Genomic DNA, 24027 nt, shown 5'->3' on the forward strand with positions numbered 1-24027 from the left:
TCTGAATACAAGCTGCTTCAGATCGGAAAATATTAATCATCCAAATATTTACATTTGGATGCCGATGATCAGAACAAGGGGACATAAGACCATCAACAACTACCAAGATAAAGTTAAAGAAACAGTTAAAGGAATGAGCATCATGACTCATGATGCTTCCTAGAATAACCCCATGGTTAAGATGATTAATCATGACTCATGAACACTTTATTCAAGACAAAACAAATGCAACTCATGTTATCAAAACATTCAAATGGATTTATGAATTTTGTTTTGCAAAAGAAAATTGAAAAGAGAAAAACTTCAATCATCAAAGTTTTTCTTACTTCAGACAGAAATAGCGTTGTCTAGAGCTGGAGCAGAAGTGGAAGCTTCTTCACCTAGGAGGAAAACTGGCTCCTTCTATATCCTAAACCGGATGAGTGGGAGAAACTTGGATTCTTCATAAATCTCTCCATAAGGCTAAAACTTAAAAAAAAAAATAGTAAATCAGTGAAACCAATTTCATTCTTCAGCACTTCACTTCTTACAAAAAATGAGAGAGAAAAAGAGTGAGTAACGACATAAAGAAAACCTATTGGGTTTGAAGTTTCAGTGATCTACACAAATAGGGTTAAAATGTTAGATCTGGACATGGATGCATGCTTGTAGAGTGTGATTTTATTTCAACAAAACCTTTGCTGTAGACAATGAAGAAAATGGCTGAGCTTCCAGCCACTGAGGGGAAAAACATGGGGTTGGGGAAGAAGGAACCATGGATCGAAAAACAATAGAAAAAGTGTAGAATAGGACCGCTAGAGAGAGATATTCATGGATCTTGTGTTACCTTTTAGAGATATGGCCGGAGAAGCTATCGGAGATATGTCCGTTGGATTGCTACTTTGAAGGGAGAGGAGACTGCCGACTTCTTGACAAATCCCAAGCAATTTTCTTAGCTTTTTATTTTGGGATAATAGCATATAAGGGCAACTTTTGGGCCCTAAATATCAATAAAAGTAATATATTTTAAAAAAATCAAAATTAGGTTAACTTTTTTAAAAATAATATCAATTAAGGGTAAAATCAGTGTTCATCTTCTTTTTCTTGCAATCTGTTCAACAGTGCCGCCACTTGGCCGCCGAAGGCGTTGGTGGTCATTCCTCTGCCCAACGCCACCACCTCTGCCTTTGGCAACATTGTCGAAGGTGGGCAGAGACAGAGGTAACAACGGGCGGCGGAAGTGGCGGCGTTGGGCAGAGGAATGACCACCGGCGCTGTTGTCGCCGCCTCTGCCTCCGCCCACCTCTGACAACATTTTCGAAGGCGGAGGCGGAGATAGCCGGAGCGGCGATGAGCGGTGGTGGCCGATGGTTGGTGTGGTGGCAGCTGGCGGCGGTGCTATTGAACAGATTGCAAGAAGAAGAAGATGAAGAGTGATTTTACCCTTAGTTGATATTATTTTTAACAAGTTAACCTAATTTTGAAAATTTTTTAAATATATTATTTTTATTAAAATTAGGGCCCAAAAGTTGCCCTTATAAGCTAATATCCCTTTTCTTTTTCCATCGGATTCTCATTGTTTTGGTATGATCCCACTCGCTTTATTTTGAAATCCCGCATCCCTCTCTTTTCTCATCTCAAAATACTATTTACCAACAAATAAACACAAAAAAAAAAAAAATCATTCAAGAATATTCCCTTTTCTCATCATTTCTCACTAAACGAACAGACGCTTAAAGAGAACATGTCATTCTACTTCTTACCGGATTCCCGTAATGGTAACCCGAGGCCTCAGGTTGCACTTGCAGCCCTGTTAGTAATAAACAACGAAGTTTATTCCCGCAAGCCTCCAATGCATTGCATAAAAAAAGAATTGGGCCGTGTATGTTTCCATGCTTCGCGGGCCTGGTGATAACCCATTTCGATGTAAAACCCTAACGATCGGATATTGACACACGGACCATAAAACAGTATTGGCCCCACTGTACAAACTTTGGTACGATGAGATCTTTAAGGTCAATTAATGAGAGTATATCCCACTAGCACTAGGTTTTCTCTTATCCACCATTGATTTCACACTCATATCGGGACAAGAGATCCTAATCAAAAGAAAACAACTTTTTTAAAAGGAAATAAAAAAGATACGCCTCTAGATGCGCGATTGTTGTGGCCGTAGATTCACTTTTAGCTTTCTTTTTCTTTTACCTTTTTTTATTAAGATAAAAAGATAAAAGATAGATTAGATTCATTCATGTCAATGATTTCAGTCAAGTAATTTTTACTTCCAAGTTCCAACCAACCTGTTTTTCACAGTTTCCTTGTGCTGGTGGGAGTAATTCGGGCGCAATTACAATGGGTATGTAACTCCTCGTGATAATCACAGATTAGGATTAACCCACATGAATACTAGATCTGGCAATTGGGTTGGTGGGTCGGGTTCGGGTTGGGTTAATGTATTTCGGGTTGATTTTGGGTCAGGTTGAATTTCATGTTGATTTTTCAAATATTAGACCCTAACCCTAAATGTTTGGGTTAGGGTTGACCTATGGGTTAATTTGGGTCATCACAAAAAATAATTAAAATAAAAAAAATAAAGAAAAATTACATGAAAATGTCAAAATTAAAAGAATTAACCTTAAAATTTTAAATATAAAATAAAAAACTTAAACATTTAACAATTTAAAAAATAAACAATATAAAGTAAAGACTAAATAAAAAAAAATAAAGAGTAGAAACTTCTAACAATGTACAAATAATCCCAATTAGACTTGATAATCGAATCAACGGATTGACCTATAAATATAAATATGAGACTCTAACCCTCTTTTTTCGGGTTGGGTTGGGTAAACTTTCTGTCAGGTCTAACGAATACCCTATATTTTTTGACTTTTTTGATATTTGTTCGTTTCTATTTCTACACTTTGTTTCCATTTCCACTATTCGGGTTTGGTTCGATCTGGTTGATACCATCTCAACTCAAACCGATCTGAAAATATTTAACGTCATTCGATCTGGTTGCAGCATGATGCCGGGAAAAATTATAACCAATCAACCGGTATCAAATAAAGGTGGCAACTGGCAACCGATCAGGTGGAGGTTGGCATTCATGAAACTTTACCCATCTTTAAAGATTATAAAATGCCCAAACCAACCAAGCTCAGAATCTGGTTGGGTCGGTCAATTCCGCTTGACTCGCGCCGAGTCTAATGCGATAAGTCGGTTAGTAAAATTCGGGTACGCCAGGATCAATCCCAATCCCCATCAAATTTTCAAAATTTTCCACTAATAACGCACCAGCGGCCCACTTACGGCCCCCAATCGTCGGAATTTTGGAAACGACAAAACACCGTAAATTCTAAATTGACTAAAGTGCCCCTGAGATGTTGTCATCCTCCTTATTTAACATCACTTTCCTCTCTCACACTCCCTCTACACTTTTTCCTTTCCCCTGCCTTCACCCTCCACAAAGTTATGGATTCTCTCGCAGCCCTCTTTTGTACGGCTGCCGTCGTCGCCGGCGGCCTTTACTGGTTCGTCTGCATTCTCGGCTCGGCCGAGCAGAAGGGTAAGCGAGCCGTTGATCTCTCCGGTGGCTCCATCTCTCGCGAGAAAGTCGAAGACAAGTACAAGCAGTACTGGTCTTTCTTCCGTCGCCCGAAAGAAATCGAGACCGCCGAGAAGGTACCCGTCTTCGTCGACACCTTTTACAACCTAGTCACCGACATCTATGAGTGGGGTTGGGGCCAGTCGTTCCACTTTTCTCCTTCCCTCCCCGGCAAATCTCATAAGGATGCTACCCGTCTCCACGAAGAGATGGCCGTCGATCTACTGCAAGTCAACCCAGGGGATCGAATCCTGGACGTCGGATGCGGTGTCGGTGGGCCCATGCGTGCCATTGCCGCTCACTCGCGCGCTAAGGTCGTCGGCATCACCATCAACGAGTACCAAGTGAAGCGCGCGAGGATGCACAACAAGAAGGCCGGTCTGGACTCTCTGTGCGAGGTCATGTGCGGGAATTTCCTCCAGATGCCGTTCCCGGAAAACAGCTTCGACGGCGCTTACTCGATCGAGGCCACTTGCCACGCTCCGAAGCTGGAGGAAGTGTATTCGGAGATCTACAGAGTGCTGAAGCCGGGGGCATTGTACGTGTCATACGAGTGGGTAACGACGGATCTGTACAAGGGGGAGGACCCGGAGCATGTGGAGATAATACAGGGAATTGAGAGAGGAGATGCGTTGCCCGGGTTGAGGAGTTACGATCAGATAGCGGAGATAGCGAAGAAAGTGGGGTTCGAGGTGTTGAAGGAGAAGGATCTGGCGAAACCGCCGGCAAAACCGTGGTGGCAGAGGTTGAAGATGGGGAGAATCGCTTACTGGAGGAATCACATATTGGTGACGATACTGACGTGGTTGGGAATCGCTCCAAAGGGTGTCGTTGACGTTCACGAGATGCTCTTCAAAACTGCAGACTACCTGACTAGGGGCGGTGAGACAGGAATTTTTACTCCCATGCACATGATCCTCTGCAGAAAGCCCGAATCTTCGTCATCGTCTTAGGACCAAATATTAAACCGGGAGGAGGTATTACTTCTACATCTACTAGTCTTTTGTTTCTCTCTCTGTTTCTGTTTTTTGTTCGCTTTATTTTTAAATTTTCATGGTTGTTTTTTTTTTTTTTCTCTTTTTAAATTTCTACTCGTTGATGTGGTGGTATGGTGGTAATGAAGAGAGGTGAAGATTCAATTGAAGAAAGGGTGGCATTAGTTTTTCTCTTTGTTTTTTTTTTGTTTTTATTTTTATTAATTTTGGTCCCATGTATTAGAGAGAAAGAAGAGAGGACTTTTGGACTTTGGAGTAGTAGAAGTGACAGACAGACCAGCTATAGAACACTGAAGAAGAAGAAAATATAATCAAGGAAAACTGCTCTAAATTTCCATGTTTGCTTAAATTTAAGTTTAGGGTTTTTGGCCTGATAAGAATGTTTTTGAATTTTAAACTTAAATGGATGCCAACACTAAGCCAGAGCCCAGAGGAGAGGGGAGAGCGAATTTTCTTTTGTTAAAGATATGCAACGCATCGCTGCATCAGGGTGCTTGGTAATTATATCAAGTATTAAGTAGCTGCACCCATTTCGTTCAATCTTCCCGAATGCTCCATGAATAGATTACAATTTACAAATGCTTTTCATTTATTTATTTATGTTTTGTAAGGCTTAGATTTTTAGCAGGCTCCCCGCTCCCCCATGTTTTATGTGTTATGAGAGATTATGACGGTCCGAAATCTGAATTCAGCTATCAAAGAAAGAGAGAAGAAAACAAAAAATTCTGAAATTGGGTCAGTCCAAATCGAACAACTGGTTCTTGCTGTCTTTGGCATCCCACATGGAGCCATGCTATGGTATAAACCTATAAGGATATGAAAATTTGTGGTGGATAGATTTTTTGCGTGTCGTTCACGTGCCTTTCTAAAGTTTAAATGTTGGCGGTTTAGAAAATTAGAATTCAACGTGGGGGGGGGGGGTTAATTTGATAAAAATCTCTGGATGTCACGAAAAGGCAGAGGAGTAGAGGGAGGATGAAGAGGAGCATCTTTTCTTTGGTCGGCCATTGTCTTTTAATAATTGTCTCTGATGATTCCTATTTCATTCTAGTATCTATGTGTATATATAATACAAAATTGAGACCTGACGCTCCTCACTTGCATCCTTTTTTTCTTCCATAATTCTTTACTTTTTTTAAAAGGACAGATCTTGGTGGAATAAAATTGAAAACAAATCTCCTTTTTGAGTTGTGAGTTGTTGACAATCAAAGCCACTTTTTCTTAGAAAAAAGAATGGTAATTATATTCCAATCAATACCTCATTCCTTAGTCATGACATGTGGCAAGTTCGTGCATTATTGCTGGATCCAGATCAGTAGTCTGTCGAGTGGTACGGGTTGTTGTTGGTCTGTGCATACTGCATACGCTTTACATGTACAGATATACTGCATACACTTTGAGGGAGGGAAATACTCAAATACATGGATCATGGATGGGGGACCTGGAGAGAGAAGGGGGACAGATGCCTCGCGAGACCCAGATGATCTGTCAATGCTGGTTTGGCTTTAGCGAGGATATTATGCTATCTCATACGGTCATACTGTTGTGTTCGTCTACAACTCCCAATATGTTTATAAGATCTCTGGTGGAGTGTGGACACATACATTTGCCGATATGAAATATAGATATGTGGGAAGTGGGATTGGCAATAGTGGCAGACACGTTGCCAGCTACTTGGGGGGACCTTTTGCCATGTGCTTCTTGTCCTCTCTCTCTCTCTCTCTCCCCTTTTTATTATTTTACCTTCTTTGTTTATTCTCTCTCTCTTTTTCTTACATAAATATAAATATATATTTTCAAACACCAACGTGCTTTTGGGTCCAAAGGGATCCAGTCCCTTTTGCAGATGACCTCTGCCTGATATATTATCTGCTTCTGGGTCTGGCTTTGCCTTATTTTTTTCCCTTCAAGAAAAAAAAAAAGAATTACACATATAATACAAGATTCAGTCTCTCAGATAATAATGTTTAATTTGATAATTTGCTGTTCCTTTCTACTTTAATTTTTGTCACTTGTTGCTTTGCTATCTTATATCTCCCTCGAAGGGTATGATAAGCGAGTGAGTCCTTCCCTGATGTATATTTTTGGATCATGTGCTGAACCTTGTCTTTTCATTACCCCTCTCTTTAACTTTGTCTAGACTAGTCGGCCTAGTCCCTATTCTGGAATCTGGGCGATACCCTTCATTTCAATTTTCAGCATACTGAATCGGGTGACTAATGACTAGTGATGTTGCTTCTTCAATCTTCATGCCATCTATAGCTGATGGATGACAAATGCTTTACGTGGAGACCCTCGCCCTCCAACTCCTAAAGTCCGAAGGCAATGATTTTCTTGGACCCCCACTATGTCTGTAGTCTGTAGTGCTGTATTGCATATTTGTATTTGCATCCGTAGACTCTGTAGGCCGTGGCCGCACTGCCCCAGTGCCCCCCCACCATGGCCATTGTCCAATGTGTTGCATTTGCCGCTGAGCTGTTTGATTGCATCAGCCTTACATCTTGCTGCAAAGGTGCTGCAGCGTTAACGAACTTCCTGATTCGCTTGCAATTGGACCGGTCTGGCCCAACTCTAGCCCAAAACAGACCGCCCCTGCCCCTAGGCTTTCTTATTTGAACAACTCAACATGTTTGTAACGCTACTTGGCAAATGGCAATTGCAACTTGGTCCGGGCTGACACATGTCCAACCTGGCGCAGCCAACACTTGGGCGTTCCCGTTCCAAGGTTTTGTCAGACCGACCTAACCTACAGATGTATTACTTAGGCTTCCTTATCGGGAGACAAGTCGGACCGGGCTGGCTCAACCTTGCTCAGCTACGAAGCAGGGCCTGATTGTGCCTGGCCCAAGGCTTTGTCAGGCCTTATGGTTGGGTACGATGGGATGTTCGATCTCTCTATATGTACACAAAACTTATACATTTGGAAAAGAAGAAAATAAAATAGTTGATACTTGATAGGTTAAGGGATCTGAAAGACCCAAGAGTCTTTCCCATCATGGCAGGACTCAGGCGTCATCCAGCTTGGAAGGACTACAAGTGTTTTCAACTATTGATCCCTATGCCCTATTTCTTGTTTATGCCTTTGTGGGGTTTAGGTTCAACTTTCAACTGAATGGTTCCTTACCTACTATTCAGTTTTGTGTTTCTTTTTTCTTCCGACCTTTTCAAATTTTGTAATGTAATTCGTATGGTATCTATAATTTAGGTGGGGATATGAGCCGGTTGCAATAGTATCATTCGGATTTGGTATGGGTTTTTCTTGATACCAAAACCCGACTTGAACCATCTGGGAAGTGGTTCCTCTAAACTTCTAGGCTGTGGTTGGTTTGAAGGAAAATGTAGGGAAAGGTAGGGAAACATTTAGGTTTGAAGAAAATTGCAGTATAAAAATTTACACTTCTATTATTTGGTTTTATGTATGAGAAAATAATGGGAAAAACACTGTTCATCATCTCCTACCTTTGGATAGTGTCGTCGGAGATAGTAGTTTGAACTAACAGGTAGCACTATTCATCTTCTCCGTTCGTTAGTCCTCTGTCGAACGTCTGTATCGGTGGCGAGGGAAGTACACCAGAGTACCAAAGCCGTTGGTGAAACAGTGAGAGAGGCTTGAACTAGCTACAACAGTTCATTAGTCCTCTGTCGAACGTCTTTGCCGCTACAACTAGCTGCAGTAGTGAGAGAGAGGATTCAATGCGGTTTGGGAAATCCAAGTTCACCACCCTCCATCGGACTTTGTGTTTCCTGCCAGGTTGAAGACAATGAAAACATCCCTTTAGCACAATCCCTCTTCTCTCTCTAATCGTCTCTTCTCTCGCCTAAATTGAGAGACCCTAGCCTTTACCTGAGAGTCTCTCTCTGCACCCAGCACAACCTTTCAAAGGGAAACCACCGGAGCCCTCCCCCTCTTATGCTCTCTCTCTGGACTTTCTCCCTTTCTATCTTAGTCTCTCGATATGCTCTCTCTCTCTCTCTGACTTTCTCCCTCTCTTTCTCAGTTTTCTCTCTCCTTAGTTCGATGGCAACAATGCTTTCTCAACTTTTTCCACCAAGCAAGGTTCAAAATATTGTTACGTATCAGCCCGTATCGATCGTTCCGGGACCCTTTCGATACGCCCCTACAGTGGGTGTATCGAGGGTCTGACCTGTTCAGGGGATGGAAGGGTCTTAGACTGGCTCCCTTGAACCAGTTTTGAAAAAAAAATTAAAAAGAAAGAAGTAAAAAAAACAAGTATCGAAATGCTTGATATGCCCCCACCAGCGTATCGGGCGTATTGATATTTTGCTCCTTGCTACTAGGGTCGCATGGTTTTGGTGGACCCCAAATTCACAATTTTGGGATCTGACATCTCACATTTTCTCATCCCAACCTCTATTTCCCTCAAAGCAAATGAGAGAAAAAAGGAATATTTTTGAAATATTCCCTTTTTCTCATCACCATACCACGAGCCATACGGAGCCGTACAAACATTGTATATCTTTCTTTGCTTTTTCCTTCAAACCAAACATAGCGTTAAGAAATCTTACAGGTGTTTTTTCAATCTAAATAAGTAACAACAGCCCACTCATTAGATTGGTCCCATCTAATTTTCTTCAAAGGTTTAAATTTTGCAACAATGCAACTCCCACATCAGCAAAATATCATATTTCACCCTTTAGTTACCCTAAAAGCTTGTTTACCTTCCATTAAATATCTATTTACTCTTCTACTTTCCGTTCCTTTTTTTTCCTAGAACTTTTACCCACCTTTCAAGCATCTAATCCATATTGTCTTCTTGTAATCTTAAATCTTGACTTCAATGTAAATCTGAACCATTGATTTTCATCATTTCTTGATAGAAATTTGTACTTTGTCTTATTTGCACTCACTGACAATGCAATTTTTGCATTCCAAAAAATTGATACAAAGTTGTACCACTTTCCTCCTTCCTCAATTCTCTCCCATTTAAAGTGATGGTCACATCCTGAAACAGATAACGCAAGGTCGGATCAAAAACAAAGTTAAACTTACAGCAGAATTTAATGTCAGCCCATTTGCCTTTTCAAGCATTTACACCAGTGCAAACGAAATACGCTCTGTGAACAAACTGAGCCATGGGCTCAATTTATTGTTATTTGTTAGTATTTGATTTGGAAAAGCAAATCTTGACTATTACTATGATTGCCATGCCGCCAATGAAACGAAATCCTTTCGTCCTTATTTATTTTAAAAATTAAAACTAAAACAACTATCTTGGTGTGGAGTGTGGAGGACCATCCATCGACCGGCTCAGGGAAAATACGACCTTTAACCTATGTAATCATATCGGATTTAATATTCAGCAGCCAGCATCGTTATTCCTTCCATAGAACAATTTTTTTTTGTGGGAGTAGAATAAACCATTTGGGCATAAATGCAATGCAAGATATGGCTAGCTAATATGAATTTCATTACGGATTGAAGGAAGATGGCTTTCAAGGATTTAACCTGCGCCATCACCTTTGACCTTTCAAGTTTCAACACCACCACTCAAACTCAATATGGATAAACTCGGAAACATATAGAAATGGTAATTCTGAGTCAGTTATGGGCTAGATTATATTGGGCTCAGCCAAATGGTCCAGTCCAATCAGAGCCCAATAACAACCCAAAGTTAAGTACCCAATCCTGATGTGACATCGCTCCCATTTCCCTACTCGCCACACCGCCCCTCCCCTGATATTTTCTCATACAGATGAGTAGACGACAGACGGCAGAACCAGAAAAGGGATAACTGAATAAACCATAAACAGACAACAAAGAAAAATATCTAGAAAGAATACCACATATGTGGATGATATGAACCACACATCAATGAGTGGATATGGTCTTTTGGCACTACGGTCGATCTCCATAAAGACCATAATAATCTCACTCCCTCCATGCGACAACTTGTGATCTTTGGAGAGCCTGATCTCCAAAACCCGAACTCCGAAGACACACATCTGAGTTTCATCAACAACTTCGTACTCATTTCTTATCTTTCTATCTCTCTTTATTTACTGAATTTTCCAAAGCCAAGTCAGAAACTCACAATTTTATGGCTACAATCACAAACTTTCTCTCTAGATCACCTTCGTCCCTTTCCACCTTTCCTAAAATCGACCCAGCACGTTTCCAACCATCCTCCTTTACTGTGTCTTCCTTCACCAAGCGCAGACCACCACCAACAAGACTAGGAATTAGTCGCACCAAATTTGTCACAGAGGCTACCGCCGCCCCCACTACCCGGAAAGTAGAGAGCGATGAAAGAGTTCAGCAGGTCCACAGTATAAAAGAATTCGACGAAGCCCTTCGTGCCGCTAAGAACAGGCTTGTAGTGGTGGAGTACGCGGCCAGTCATAGCTACCAAAGCAGAAGGATTTACCCGTTCATGGTCGATCTGAGCCGAACGTGCAGTGATGTTGATTTCCTTCTCGTCATGGGTGACGAATCGGAAGAGACGAAGGAGCTTTGCAAGAGAGAGAAGATCGATAAGGTCCCGCACTTCAGCTTCTACAAGAGCATGGAGAAGATCCATGAAGAGGAAGGGATCGGGCCGGACCAGCTAATGGGGGATGTGCTCTACTATGGTGATAACCACTCTGCTGTGGTGCAATTGCATTCCAGGGACGACGTAGAGAAGTTGATCGGAGAACACAAGGCCGATCATAAGCTGATTGTGCTCGATGTCGGGTTGAAGCATTGTGGGCCCTGTGTCAAGGTCTATCCGACGGTGCTTAAGCTATCCAGGCAGATGGCTGACACGGTTGTCTTCGCTAGGATGAACGGCGATGAGAATGATAGCTGCATGCAGTTCTTGAAGGACATGGATGTGATTGAGGTGCCTACTTTTTTGTTCATCAGAGATGGTGAAATCTGTGGAAGGTACGTGGGTTCGGGTAAAGGGGAGCTTATTGGAGAGATTCTTAGATACCAAGGAGTTCGGGTTACATAAAGTTGTCTTACAAAAATTACAATCAGGTGCATGATAACTGTTGAGATGCAACGATATCATTAATTTATTATTGAAAGCAATTAAGGGCCCATTTTGTAATTACTCTTAATTGTATGGTTTATTGTGGAATGGAAAGCGTGAGGTGAAGAATTAATGGGTAAAAAAAAAACTTGAATGAATTGCTTTAAGTTGAGTTGCTTGAGTCTGTTCAAGTTATGCCTCTCCCTCGCTAATTTTTTTAATCACTTATTTGTTTTAAGTTTTGACCTAAACCGAAAGGTTGTTTGAAACGGTATTGACGGGTCAACAACCGGGCCTGAATCAGGAGTACTGCATCATTTGTAAATCCTCTCACTTGGTTGTGCTTACTGCTTAGCTCTAAACTTTAGTTTTGGGTAGTTAATGTTGCTTTTGTTTAATTATCAAAGAAGAAGAAGAACCAAAAAGGACCCCTCAACGGTCTCAACCTCATTGGGTTGATTTAGGGGTCACAACCTAATTGTATTGGATTGTCTCCTCTGGGTTTCTATGGGAAGCATGGTAAGAGAGAAAGAAATGGTTGGGCCGGAGAAAGTTCTTAATGAATTTGACCAAACATAGTTGAGACATTGTCAATAAAACCCTTGCTTGGTGTTTAAGAATCTTCATCCAAGAATGTTCCGAGTACGTTAATTATTAATCAAACCAAAATCATTGTTTATGGACATTTGGAATTAGTGCGGATTATTAATATAAGCAATAGATGGATATTTTGGATTTGGAATGTGGTAGCAGATTCCTTGTTCATAGACATGATAACAGATTTATAGCCATATCATATTATCCATGACCATGACTACCAGTAGCAGCGAACCCATAACAACTTATTCATGACTACCAGCTTTATAGCACAACAAAAGGATAAGGTATATATGATGCTCCACAACCACATCTGTATGAGTCATGACTACCACTCCAAAACTAGCAACTGGTCTGTGCATGTAAGGAGTCGGTGAAGGGGCCATTCCTTGCACCCGAAAGCCTGAAACAATGAAAAAGAACCACAACCTCCCTGTCCCTGAATTCACATCTCCTTGGTTACTTTAAGTAATTAATCTCGAAAGCTTTAAATCGCAAGAAGCGAACCCTTTTGCTTGGAAAATGAATCACAATCAACTTGTATATAACAAGTCAGAGTAGGGTAGCACAGGGGCAGAGAAGCGGAGATGGAGTCGAAATTGACAGAAGAGAAGGAATCATTCGTTAAGAGGGATTGCCGGATTTCCAGACCCCGGAGTCTAAAGGCTACAAGCTGCAAAGTAGTGGAACCGGAAGCGATTGCCCAAGCCCATGGCGGGGCCGGGGGTGTTGTTTCCCGTAGCGATGAGGACGGCATGGTGAGGATAAAGATTCTGGTGAGGAAGAATGAGCTGAAGCATATGGTGGCAATGATGGGAGGTGTCAGTGTCACTAATGCCGGTACCGCCCATCAAACACCATCTTCGCCGCCTTCATTGACGTCAGTATTATTATCATCGTCGCCGGAACAATGCCTAAACATTATTATGCGGAGAAGGCATTTCAAGAGACCCGACCGTAGTAAGGGAAGCCGCAGTCCGTGGAGGCCTGTCCTCCAGAGCATCCCTGAGGAGCTATTATGACCTATTTCTGTCTTTGTTCAGTTCATCGTGAAATTTGGGCTTTTCAATTTCGATACCATTTTTGCAGCTACGAGTCTCAGACCATGAATATGAATATTTCAAATGGATATCAAATCAAAACCTTCTGTTCTTTTTCTCCCTTGATCAGTTTAGTGCCATTTTTAAAAGGGAGTTGTAAACGTGTAAAGTGCTGTTCCACCTTGTATAAGACGAGGGCCGAATCATTTGTATTATGGACGTCATCGTCATGCATGGTGAACGGGCCTGAGCTAATTGTAAGTTTTCGGTCCACCAATTCAACCATCTGATCCAAGTCAATTGCCACATGGGAGATTATCGGGTTGTTGATGGGCTGAGCCCACAAGCCTAGGCTGCTATTTGATAGCGGGGCCTTAGTTGTAAGTTCGAACACCTATACCTACCTACCTATTGGTTATTGATTCCTATTCGGCGTTCTTTTTTTTTTTTCTTTGGATTTGGAAAGGGAGAAAGTTGGTTAATAGGATTTTGGTTTTCCGTAATAAAAAATTCTATATTCTTTTTTTAGTTTTATGTAGGGATCAGGAAAATTTATTTTTTTTAGGTATTACTTGTCCAAGAAAGTGATATTTATTTTTTAGGTGGGTAAATAAGTTTCCCACAAAAATGACCATTTCAATAATGGATTTCTATGGTTAAAATAATCATTGCTTTATTTACCTAAGAAATAAAAGAACATGGATAAATGCACTTACTTAGGTAAGTGTTTCTAAAGAAAAACTTACTCAGGTAAATTACATTTATCCGGATAAATAATTTATTACAGAAAAGCGAATGAAACTTTAAAAATCTAAGTTCTAAATTTTAAATAAAACTTTAAACCCCAACCTTATACCCTAAAACCTAAAAATCCTAAACCCCGCCCGCAATCCTTAAATCCTTAAAACCTGTTTGATTTGAAAGAAAAAGGTAGGGACACCTCCCTACATTTCCTTGAATCCTCCGACCGAACTCAGAGTCACAGTCACATCCTACCAAGGGTGGATAAAATTAAAGTGAAACATGAACTTATGTTTAAAATTATACATGGAAATCTTATTTTATCGAAGGTGCCCAGACGAGTGGTGCTACTGGAGTTTTCTTTCGCCGGATGCCAAGCCAAACAATTTGACGGTTTCACGACCAGGCCAAGTTCATTGACAGCCAATGAGCCAAATATAATTTTTTAATAGGGATTAAGAGCGCATATTAGTGGATTCCACCTAGAACTAGAAAGGCTACAACAGAAAGATTGATGATCCTTCCTAGATCTTACCAAGCCATCTTCGGGGCCCAATCCACTAATATGTGGATTGTACGTGTGCCTACAGGTCAAACAGAAAAACATAAATGGGCTTCATGTAACCCAATTTATCTGCATTGCTCAAGAAATCCAGGGGCATGATATCTTTTAGCCCCATTTGTTGAGGATCTATAGTCACTCGTTAAACAAACAACAACATTATTGCTTTCGACTTTGAACTTATTTCAGGGAATTGGAAATTGTTTCAATAAAGGCCATAAAGGCCGCAATAATATAAAATAGCCAAAATTGGATAAATCTAATGGAAGAACCGGATCAACTATGCTATAGCTGCAGCCTGCAGGGAACCAGGCACTCAAACGTGCAGCGCCACCCAGGTCAAAATTCAGTCGAATGGGTTAGTCCACGTTTAGGCAGAAAAACTTTAAAAAAAAAAAAGCAAAAACCGCCTAGATGAATGGTTTTTGATTAAGTCAATATTTTTTCTTTTACAACTTTCAGATTTGTAGTTAATTTAGACCAAAATTAACACTAGATATAGGGCTGTCAACAGATCTTGTCCAACTAGAACGGGAACCAACCCGACAAGAAATACAATGGACCCAGAAACTGAATCAGACCCGTAATTTTAGACCCAGAACTAAATCAAATGGTTATTAGGGCAATTGGGTCTGACCCGATAGACCCAATTATAATAAATCTACCCAAAATTATATCTATAGCTTGAGTCGAGTTTAAATCAGTTCAAAACTAGATATAATCAATTCCAAACCAATAATAATGGAAGCAATATATCAAGAACCAGAACCTGTACATTTGATTAAATTTTATCAGACCCATTGGGTCGGACCTGACCCATTTACAGCCCTAATTGAATAACAATTCAAAGGATTCAACAATAGTTTGCAAAACATTGTTTTAACTATATATGGGAAAAGCCGATAATGGGTCAAATATTTAGTGACCTTACCAATTGCCAGTCATGGTTAGGAATGGGTAGCTGGAGCGTCACACCACACCAAGTATTATAAGAACTTGTAATTGTTTAATTTGCTTAACCCATTTGCAAATTGCAACTGGCTCTAATATACAAATACACCCTTCCATTGATTACCAATTTACCATGCAATGCAATGAAATCATGAAGATATTAAAATTATAATTATGGCTTTGTCATGAAGTACATAGTAAACACTGTTATTTTCTTTTTATATTGTCTGAATATGGTATCGTTGCTTAGGAGGTTGGACTTTAAGTCCAAATTTGCCCTTAATTAGCCTTTATAAAATAGATGGATTTCATCCTCACAAAAATTGTCCTTATAACATCCTCTCAATAGTTGTAGCCGGAACATTTCTGTATTTATAGGTTTTCATTCATTACACGGTTGACGTGTTATGGGGATGGAATTGGGATTCTTTATGGAACTATTTAAAAAAAGTGAATCCCCCCCCCCCCCCCCTTTTTTTCAAGGAGGCATATTTCATAAATTTTTATCCTAATATAGTTTTTTCATTGGAAAAAACAAAATTTTAAAAACTTTAAAACATTATATGAGCATTTTTATCAAGACAATTAAGGAGGGGGAGGGTGCATTTACATATTTTTCTGAAACATGACACTGAGTTTTTGGTGGAAGTCAAATATAGGGGAGGTTTTAAGTATTTGTTGGAAAGAGGAGGTTTAAGTAATTTCATAATTAAACAAAATAAAAGACTATTTTTTTTAGATTCCAACAACAAAATTGGCATACTTGATATGGTTTTGGGATTAATCCAAGCTTACCTAACAAAAGAAGGTGGGTAATGGAAATATATAAAATAAATGAGGTTAACGTCAACTACAATTAAGGTGGCTGTTATATTCAAATACTTGTTGGATCAAGCACTTCATCTCAAAGCAAATCGTGGTTAAACAAACGGAAAAATAAAGCACTTAAATATGGAATGAAGTAGTAATGTTAGGTGACTACAATCTTTTTTTTTTTTTTTTTTTGTTTCGCTAGTTACTACAATCGTATTACTTCTCACCAAATCCGAATTTGTTCAGAACCTTTCAACTGTCAAAGGATCGAAAAACAGATGTTAAAAGAATGAAAAAAAGGGAGGGGGGAAGACCGGATCCTCCATCAAGTTGGTTTTCCCATGCTATTCAGTTGAAGAGGTGTAGGGGGAGCAATGGTTCTTCTCTTCCATAGATTAATTTCTTTCTTTGGCTCCAAAGCCACATCTCCACCACCTACCAATATTGGTGCCGAGTGAGAGATAATGATTTCATCCTCTTCATCACTCTCATCCTTCTGTTTGTCGGGGTGGTTCGACAACACATGATCCCTCCAGTCAAAATTGGCAAATGCATTGCGACCACTTGAAAACCGCTTCATCTGACTCAGAGAAGGTGTTCTATCCGCAACTGGTGGCTTCATAACAGAAACAATGGCTTTCTTACCAGTTCTAACACCACGAAATATATTACGAATTGCGGAAGACGGCTTCTTTTTCACCTCCGGCGGAGATGACGACGTAGAACTAGAGCCTTGGGGAGGAGGCGGTGCCACACGCTTCGATTTGGATCTGGGTATCTTCTTCTTCTTCTTCTTGAGCTTAATTTGGCCGATGCATGACACCTTGGGCGATGTGAGTTCTTGTGCGTCGAAGCGGCCACTGTTCGACTTGGTTCGAGCTTCCACAGGAATTATAGAAATGATAGGACCCGAAAAAGCTTTGCCGTTATTGAGCTTGAATTTGCTTGAGTTGTCTGATCTCTTGTCACGGCCTCGGCTGAGAGGTGGGTTTTGAAAGGTAACCGCGGTGGCTTTTGGTAGAAAGGATAGGAGCCGGCTCATTGATTTTGCTGGTTTCTCCATCCAACAACCACTGCTCCGATCAGTCGTCGGTTTTCTTGGATGAGCTCTCCCTATATATAAACAAGAGTTGAAAGAGAAATCGATTCTTTATATAAAAATGAAAGGTAACCAATGGAACATAAAATGGGTTGTGTAATGGACCTTTTCAAGAGATGTGATACATTCGTTGCTTGAGAGAGATGATCAGATGAAGGATGTGTTGGTCAAAGGAAATGACTAAGCCAACCTTTTCTGCCCACTATTGGTGGTTACTAATTCCAACTTTCATGTTATTTTTTAATTAAGAACTGGATAACAATTATAATTCGTGTATTAAAAACATTTAGCCACGTGGAGGGATGCATGACAATCCGGACCGTCCATCGAATTGGGGTTCCTATCTGAACTAAATTATCTATTCATATCTCTCAGTCCACATCATCAATATATTCCTACCAAAAAAATCTTTATACTTTTTTTCCATTTTTGGCATAGAAAAAAAGTAGCTACTAGCTAGCCTATCGAAAACAAAGTTTAAGAAAAAAAGAAGTAAAATTGCATAGCTATCCGAAGCATTTAAGGGTCCGTTTGGTTTGAAAGAATAGGGGTTTGGAATCGGAATCAAAATGGACTATTCCGGTTCCAATTGTTTGATTGATTGGGCAGAATCGGAATTCTATTATCATTCCTACTGGAATGACATTCCCTCATTATGGCCATTCGGTGCCTGGGAATGAAATCCCATTCCTATTGATTTTATTTAATTCCCATTCTCATTCCTGTCTGAACCAAATAGACTATGGGAATGAATCATTCTGATTCCAACTATGAATCAAATGGATCTTGATTCGTAGTTGGAGTCGAAATCAGAATCGGAATCAAAATCAAAATCCTCCAGAATCGGAATTAGAATGGTTCATTCCCACAATCTGTTTGGTTCAGACAGGAATGAGAATGGAAATTAAAATCAATAGAAATGGAATTTCATTCCCAAGAGATGGGCAAGGAATGGCCATTCCCTTAAATGGGGGAATGCCATTCCAAAAGGAATGGGAATGGTATTCCGATTCCACCCAACCAAACAGTTGGAATTGGAATAGTTCATTTCGATTCCGATTCCAAAACCCTTTTCCTGCAAACCAAGCGAGGCCTAAGATTTATGACACTGACTGAGTTAGTGAGTTTATTTGTTGGACCACTCAACAACCAAATGGGCCCCTATGTGTAGGGATGCAAATGGATCGGATCGGATTTAAAAGGATATATCCGAATCTGATACTATTAATGTCAGATCCGGTTCGATTTGAAGATACGATCAAATATGATAGCCTCAATTTGAATTTGAATCCTAACGGTAAGTCGGATCTTCGAATCTGATCCGTTCCATTTCCATTTGCACCCCCTACCAATATGTTATGTAAAATAAGGATAAAAATAAGTTTAAGAAATTAGAAAAGAAGATAGTTTTTCTTTTTTTCGTAAATGATACGGATAGAATTAGAACAGCCATGATGGCCCAATGACATGGGGATATCATCCATAGGTGGTTCAATTGATGAATGGAAGTGATCAGCTTTTGGAGTTTTCTTGTCTTAAAATTAAAACTGTTTGGTTCATGGTCTATTAGGTTAGTAAAAACAGTTAGAATGACTATTTTTAACGCAAGGAAGACCAAAAGTTTCATTTGTAGCTATCTGTTTTTTCCATTTTTTAGGCCTCATTTGGTTTGTCGGAATAGGGGTCTGAAATCGGAATTGGAATGGGTTATTCCGATTCCAACTGTTTGGTTGGATGGAATCAGGATCTCATTTCCATTTTTGCTGGAATGGTATTCCCCCATTTGAGGGAATGGCCATTCCCTGCCTCTCATTTGGAAAAGAAATCCCATTCCTGGTGATTTTAATTCTCATTCCCATTTTTGCCTGAATCAAACTGATTATGACAATGGATTATTCCGATTCCAATTTCGAAGGATTTCAATTCCGATTCTGACTGCAAATCAAACAGACCCTTGATTTTTTTTACATGCTTTGTCTAATTGTCTTTATGTCTTTTGGTCTATGTGATACGGATGAGAAAAAACCATTTTTTGGTCTTTTGAGTTTTCCACAGACCGAAAGATTCACTGAAAAGACACGCCAAACACTACCTTATACAATTAATTATCTGAAATATGTCACACGCATTTTGTAAAAATAAATAATGTATGCTTCATCTTTATAAAAATAAACTATATATACAATCCCCCAACCACCCAACTTGTCAAATGATGCGGGGGCTTGGGATCACTTGGGATCAAACCCTGTTGTCACTAGGGTTGCAACTTGAGCGGATTTGGGTTAGATTTTTGTCAAAATTTATATGGACTTGGCATGAAAGCTCAAATCTGTAGTAGTGTAAAGTATTAACTTGGGCCAACCAAGTTGTACCCAATAAGTTTATGAAATTGATTTACTCTACCCATATTGTTTAGAAATTGCGTTAAAAGTACCTCCAAGTTTTTTAACAATTGAGTAAATCCTCCCTTGATGTTAGCATCTCTCAGTGTAACTAATAGGATTTGTTTGAAATCCCAATATTACCCTGTTGTAGTTGATTTTTCCCTCTATTATTCTTCAAATTTTCAAAATAAAATTTGACATATCTAAATTTTCAATAATAAATCCAAATTTGTAATTTTTTTAATCTCCTTTTTGTGCTTTTCTTGGTTAGAGCATTTGCAGGCTTTGTTTACAAGTTTGAACTACATTTCTGATTTGAAATGCTATCAAGGCTGTATTTGGCATTCATTGTTTTAAGAACCTATCTCCTTTTTGCCGTTAAAAAACTCAAATGTTCATAGGGGCATTTTAACCTCAAAAAGGAGATATGTCCTTAAAATAAGGGAATGCCAAATGCAGCCTTAATGTTTCATTCAGCATTGCTAACTGTAAAATTGAATAGTGAAACTGGAAGAGATGATCACGAGGGTCGGTGGTATGGGGTGAAAACCTTGATGCCTGTATTTTTCTTTAACGGTAAGTTTATTCAAGTATTTCATTTTGAAAGTTTAAAGAAGAATTTGATAGATTTTGGTTAATGAACACTAACGGAAAGGGAGAATTTAATAAGTGTTAAAAAAACTTGGGGACAATTTAAATTAAATTCTATATAGTAGAGGTAGAGTAGATCAATTTGCTAAATACCTTAAAAGAGAGAGAGATGTGTGCATATTTATAGAGGTGGCATAATTGTCCAGTTCAACACCAGAGAGTATCTCAACTACGACGACACTACCAAGTCTTAAGAGTAAAACAATTAAAGAAATCTGAGTAACGTATACCGCAGGCGACGACTGCTAAGTTCTAACGACTACCAATTAAAGAAATCTGATTAATTAGGTGTCTTTTCTGAGTTGTGTACTTGTGTTGACGAATTCGCCTAGCTATAGCATGGATGGACTGTGGATGCAGTATCTCTCGTCCGTCGTCAACAAATAAATAAATAAATTTTCGCTTTTAAATGCATGCATTTTGAGCAAGTCAAATACACAACCATGTAGGCATGTACTGTTAGGTAGTTGCGGCGTAGAATTCAGATACAAACAATCAATACATTCAAATAAACCCTGCAAGAGAGAATTGAAACTGGCTGAAAACTATTTGACTGATAAAATAATAATCCATGGTATCAATTATCATAATGGAATGATATATATGTAAAAATAATTTAATAGAATATATTAGTTAAAAAATTGTTATTATCATATTTGTTAAAAGGATAAATTTCATAAACACTATATAAGATAATTTTAGTTAAAAAATTGTTATTATCATAAATAATTATAGACATCAAGCGTTGATGAAGCGCGATCCGGCCGGTCTTAGATGTCCGCTGCCTTGCTTCCGAACGGGGTAGCAGGGAACCTGAAACGGAGGAGATGGGGAAACTTCGGGGGGAACCCGGTGTAGAGGCTCCGAAGCTCAAGTTAGAATCCTTCAAAAGCAAGGTAATACCAGATAGCGCAAAGTTTGCATACCTCTTCTGTCGGGGGGCAGGGGGCTCTTATAATCACTTGGTGCACTCATCCCGGGGCCCTTGTCAGGTCAGGTATGATTAACCTTGCGCTTGTCAATTCGGCTGTCGTCTTTTCTGCTGAGACAAAACCGTCACTGCCTAACCGTCTTTCTAACTGGAGATGGCGGTGTCAGTGGCGGTGGCAGGTCGTCGTTTAGGGTGCTGCCGCCAAACGTCAGATCCCAAGTCAGTCAGACGCGGCGCCCTTGGGCATGAACTTCCTTAGTGTCAGGCGTGGTACGACTTGTTTGGTTTTGGTGCCAAGCGATGCGAAGTGCTGAGCGAGGCGGCCTTGAGCTCGAAGGTATCTATAGGGCAGGTCAGTTCGGCGAAGTGTATTCGAGCTGTTACAAGAGTCAGTTCGGCGAAATATATCCCGAGCTGTTACAAGGTGGGTCAGTTTGGCGAAGTGTATCCGAGCTGTTACAAGGTGGGTCAGTTCGGCGAAGTGTATCCCGAGCTGTTACAAGGTGGGTCAATTCGGCGATGTGTATCCGAACTGTTACAAGAGTCAGTTCGGCAAAGTGTATCCCGAGCTGTTACAAGGGGTCAGTTCGGCGAAGTGTATCCGAGCTGTGACAAGAGTCAGTTCGACGAAGTGTATCCCGAGCTGTTACAAGGGGTGAGTTCGGGCCCCCGGTAGGGAGTTCAGTCCGCTCGTGTCACCTTGTTCCCGCCTAGGCTTGGCCCCTTTTGCCGAGCTGTTGTTTCTGCCATGTGTCACATAATAGAGAGGTCGGGCCAAATCCTCCTCCATCAATTGCCCCCCACTCCTTGCGTCGGGGGTCTTGCCATGGTGCGGGGAGTTTTCGCGAGGTAGCAGGTGGATTTGTCCCGTCCTTCAAACCTTCTTTGCACGAGATGCTTTTGCTAGGGTTCTTTCGGGTTCCGAGAAGGCTGGAAACGTGCTTACTCAAGAACGTTGGTGGTTGTGACAACGTGCGTTTTAAATTTCAAACCAATTCACGCCGCTGGGACGTGACAGCGGGTCATTTCAAAAAGGCGCGCCACTGCTGTACGTGCACGGGCGACTGTCAGGGAGACGTGTGGCGCGTCAGTTTCGGAAAGACGCGTGTCGAAGCGACGTCGGTTTCAAAAAGATGTGCGCTGACGTTTCGCTTTTTTCGAAAAGACGTGCGCCAGTCACGTCTCGACCTTAAGGGTTGTGCGGTCAGTAAGAACGTGGGCCATCGGATCGTCTTCGGTCTGCACGGCCGATTCTTGGTTACTGTAGCTATAAATAGTGGGGGACCCCGGTCGGTTTTGTCACTTTTGCGGTCTGTCTACTGAGTTCGCGTCCAACCTTTCAGCTCGCGTCCAAGTCTTTTCCCGCTCGCGTCAAGGCTGGTTATACAGTCTTCACGGTTCTTTGGCTTGTTCTTCAAACTTTCCGTTGAGTACTTTCCTGAATCCATCTTTTTCCCAATGTCTAGCTTTGATAGCTCAGACGATTCTTCGAGTAGGGCCGACGTAGGTTCCACCAACTGAGCCGTGTTCCCCGACTGCCTCAGTGATCCTGAGGTGGAGCTTGAGGACTATGAACCAGTAGGCCGAGTCGCTTCAAGCGGTTTGGCGTCTACCTCCCGCCGAGGTCGGATGCTAGAAAGGTTTGGTCCTTCGACCATGACGCCTGAGGGGCTTCAATCCATACTTCTGTCTTACAATTTTCCTGGGGGGTACACATATTTTATTCCTTCGGGTAGCTTTCCTTGGGAACACGGTCCTGACGAGATAGTGATTTTTCAAGAGCATCTCGCTGCAGGGTTGCGATTTCCTTTCCATCTCCTTCTCGTCGAAGTCATAAACCACTTCGGTGTCACCATTGGTCAGCTTCATCCGAACTCTATTCGAAACCTGGTGGGGACAGTTTCCCTTTTTTGCGAGCAGAACTTCACCTTGGACTTAGAGATATTCTCCTCTATTTTGATGCTCAAGAGACAGGCGGGTTTTCTTCTTGGGGGGAGACGGGTGTATTACCTTTCTCCTCGCCAAGGTTTTAAGCTTCTGCACGATCTTCTTAATAAGGTCCCGGCGTGGAAGCGGGACTACTTCGGCGTGCGAAGTGCACAAGGATGGCCCTTTCAGACCGGGTGGGGTGAGGCCGCTCCCGATTTAGGCGTAACTCTCGATAAAGAGACGGTGAAGGGCCTCCGGCAATGGGCACGACAAGGCTTAAAGTGCCACCACTACTTAACGGAGGCCAAGCTTATTGCAGTCGGCCTGAGTTCGGGTAGGTTTCTAGCTATGCGGTTCTTGCTTGCTCTGTTTTCGTTTTTTCTGATGTTGAACTCGTTTCTACAGGTGTCATGGACGCGGAAAGAACTCGTGGGGGGCGTTTGTTCCAAATTATGAAGAGGAGGAAGCGGGTCGCCAAGCGGACTCGTACCGAGCTGCCCCTGGATGAGAAGCCCCAAGTTCCAGACCATACGCCGGAGGATCTGCCCAGGGAGCCCGAAGTGACTCCACCGATGCACGAAACTGCCGGGGCGCCTTACGCTGAGACCACACATACGGGCGCTCCTGCATACTCAAGTGCTCCTGCTTACTCCGGGTCTGCTCATACGCGGGCTGGGCCCTCAGGCTCGGGAGCTCAAGGGGAGTTTAGGAGCGTGTTGTCGCCGAACTACGCTCTTCAGAAGAGTAGGGACGCTACTTTCCCTGAGGAGGTTG

The 24027-nt window shown here is 41.2% G+C and overlaps 3 protein-coding genes across 3 annotated transcripts; 2 read left to right on the forward strand and 1 right to left on the reverse strand.

Moving 5' to 3' along the window:
* Positions 1 to 3400: 3400 nt before the first annotated feature.
* LOC148849870 (24-methylenesterol C-methyltransferase 2) lies at positions 3401 to 4731 on the forward strand. The gene has a single exon (XM_088943649.1). It carries the CDS (start codon positions 3451 to 3453, stop codon positions 4534 to 4536), a length of 1086 nt encoding a protein of 361 aa, XP_088799775.1. The 5' UTR covers positions 3401 to 3450; the 3' UTR covers positions 4537 to 4731.
* Positions 4732 to 10164: 5433 nt separating this feature from the next.
* Positions 10165 to 11746, forward strand: CDSP32 (chloroplastic drought-induced stress protein of 32 kD). Its single transcript, XM_088942676.1, has one exon. It carries the CDS (start codon positions 10638 to 10640, stop codon positions 11532 to 11534), a length of 897 nt encoding a protein of 298 aa, XP_088798802.1. The 5' UTR covers positions 10165 to 10637; the 3' UTR covers positions 11535 to 11746.
* A 4620-nt stretch (positions 11747 to 16366) lies between these two features.
* LOC148849872 (uncharacterized protein At1g76070-like) lies at positions 16367 to 17387 on the reverse strand. Its single transcript, XM_088947524.1, has one exon. It carries the CDS (start codon positions 17320 to 17322, stop codon positions 16585 to 16587), a length of 738 nt encoding a protein of 245 aa, XP_088803650.1. The 5' UTR covers positions 17323 to 17387; the 3' UTR covers positions 16367 to 16584.
* Positions 17388 to 24027: the final 6640 nt, after the last annotated feature.

This window comes from Nelumbo lutea, chromosome 5 (genome assembly GCF_056320005.1).
Source record: "Nelumbo lutea isolate HS-2025 chromosome 5, American lotus-T2T, whole genome shotgun sequence".
Taxonomy (NCBI): Eukaryota; Viridiplantae; Streptophyta; class Magnoliopsida; order Proteales; family Nelumbonaceae; genus Nelumbo; species Nelumbo lutea.

Excerpts from the sequence above, each read along its gene's own strand:
- LOC148849872 (XM_088947524.1), bottom strand. The coding sequence starts at position 17,322 with ATGGAGAAACCAGCAAAATCAATGAGCCGGCTCCTATCCTTTCTACCA.
- CDSP32 (XM_088942676.1), top strand. The coding sequence starts at position 10,638 with ATGGCTACAATCACAAACTTTCTCTCTAGATCACCTTCGTCCCTTTCC.
- LOC148849870 (XM_088943649.1), top strand. The coding sequence starts at position 3,451 with ATGGATTCTCTCGCAGCCCTCTTTTGTACGGCTGCCGTCGTCGCCGGC.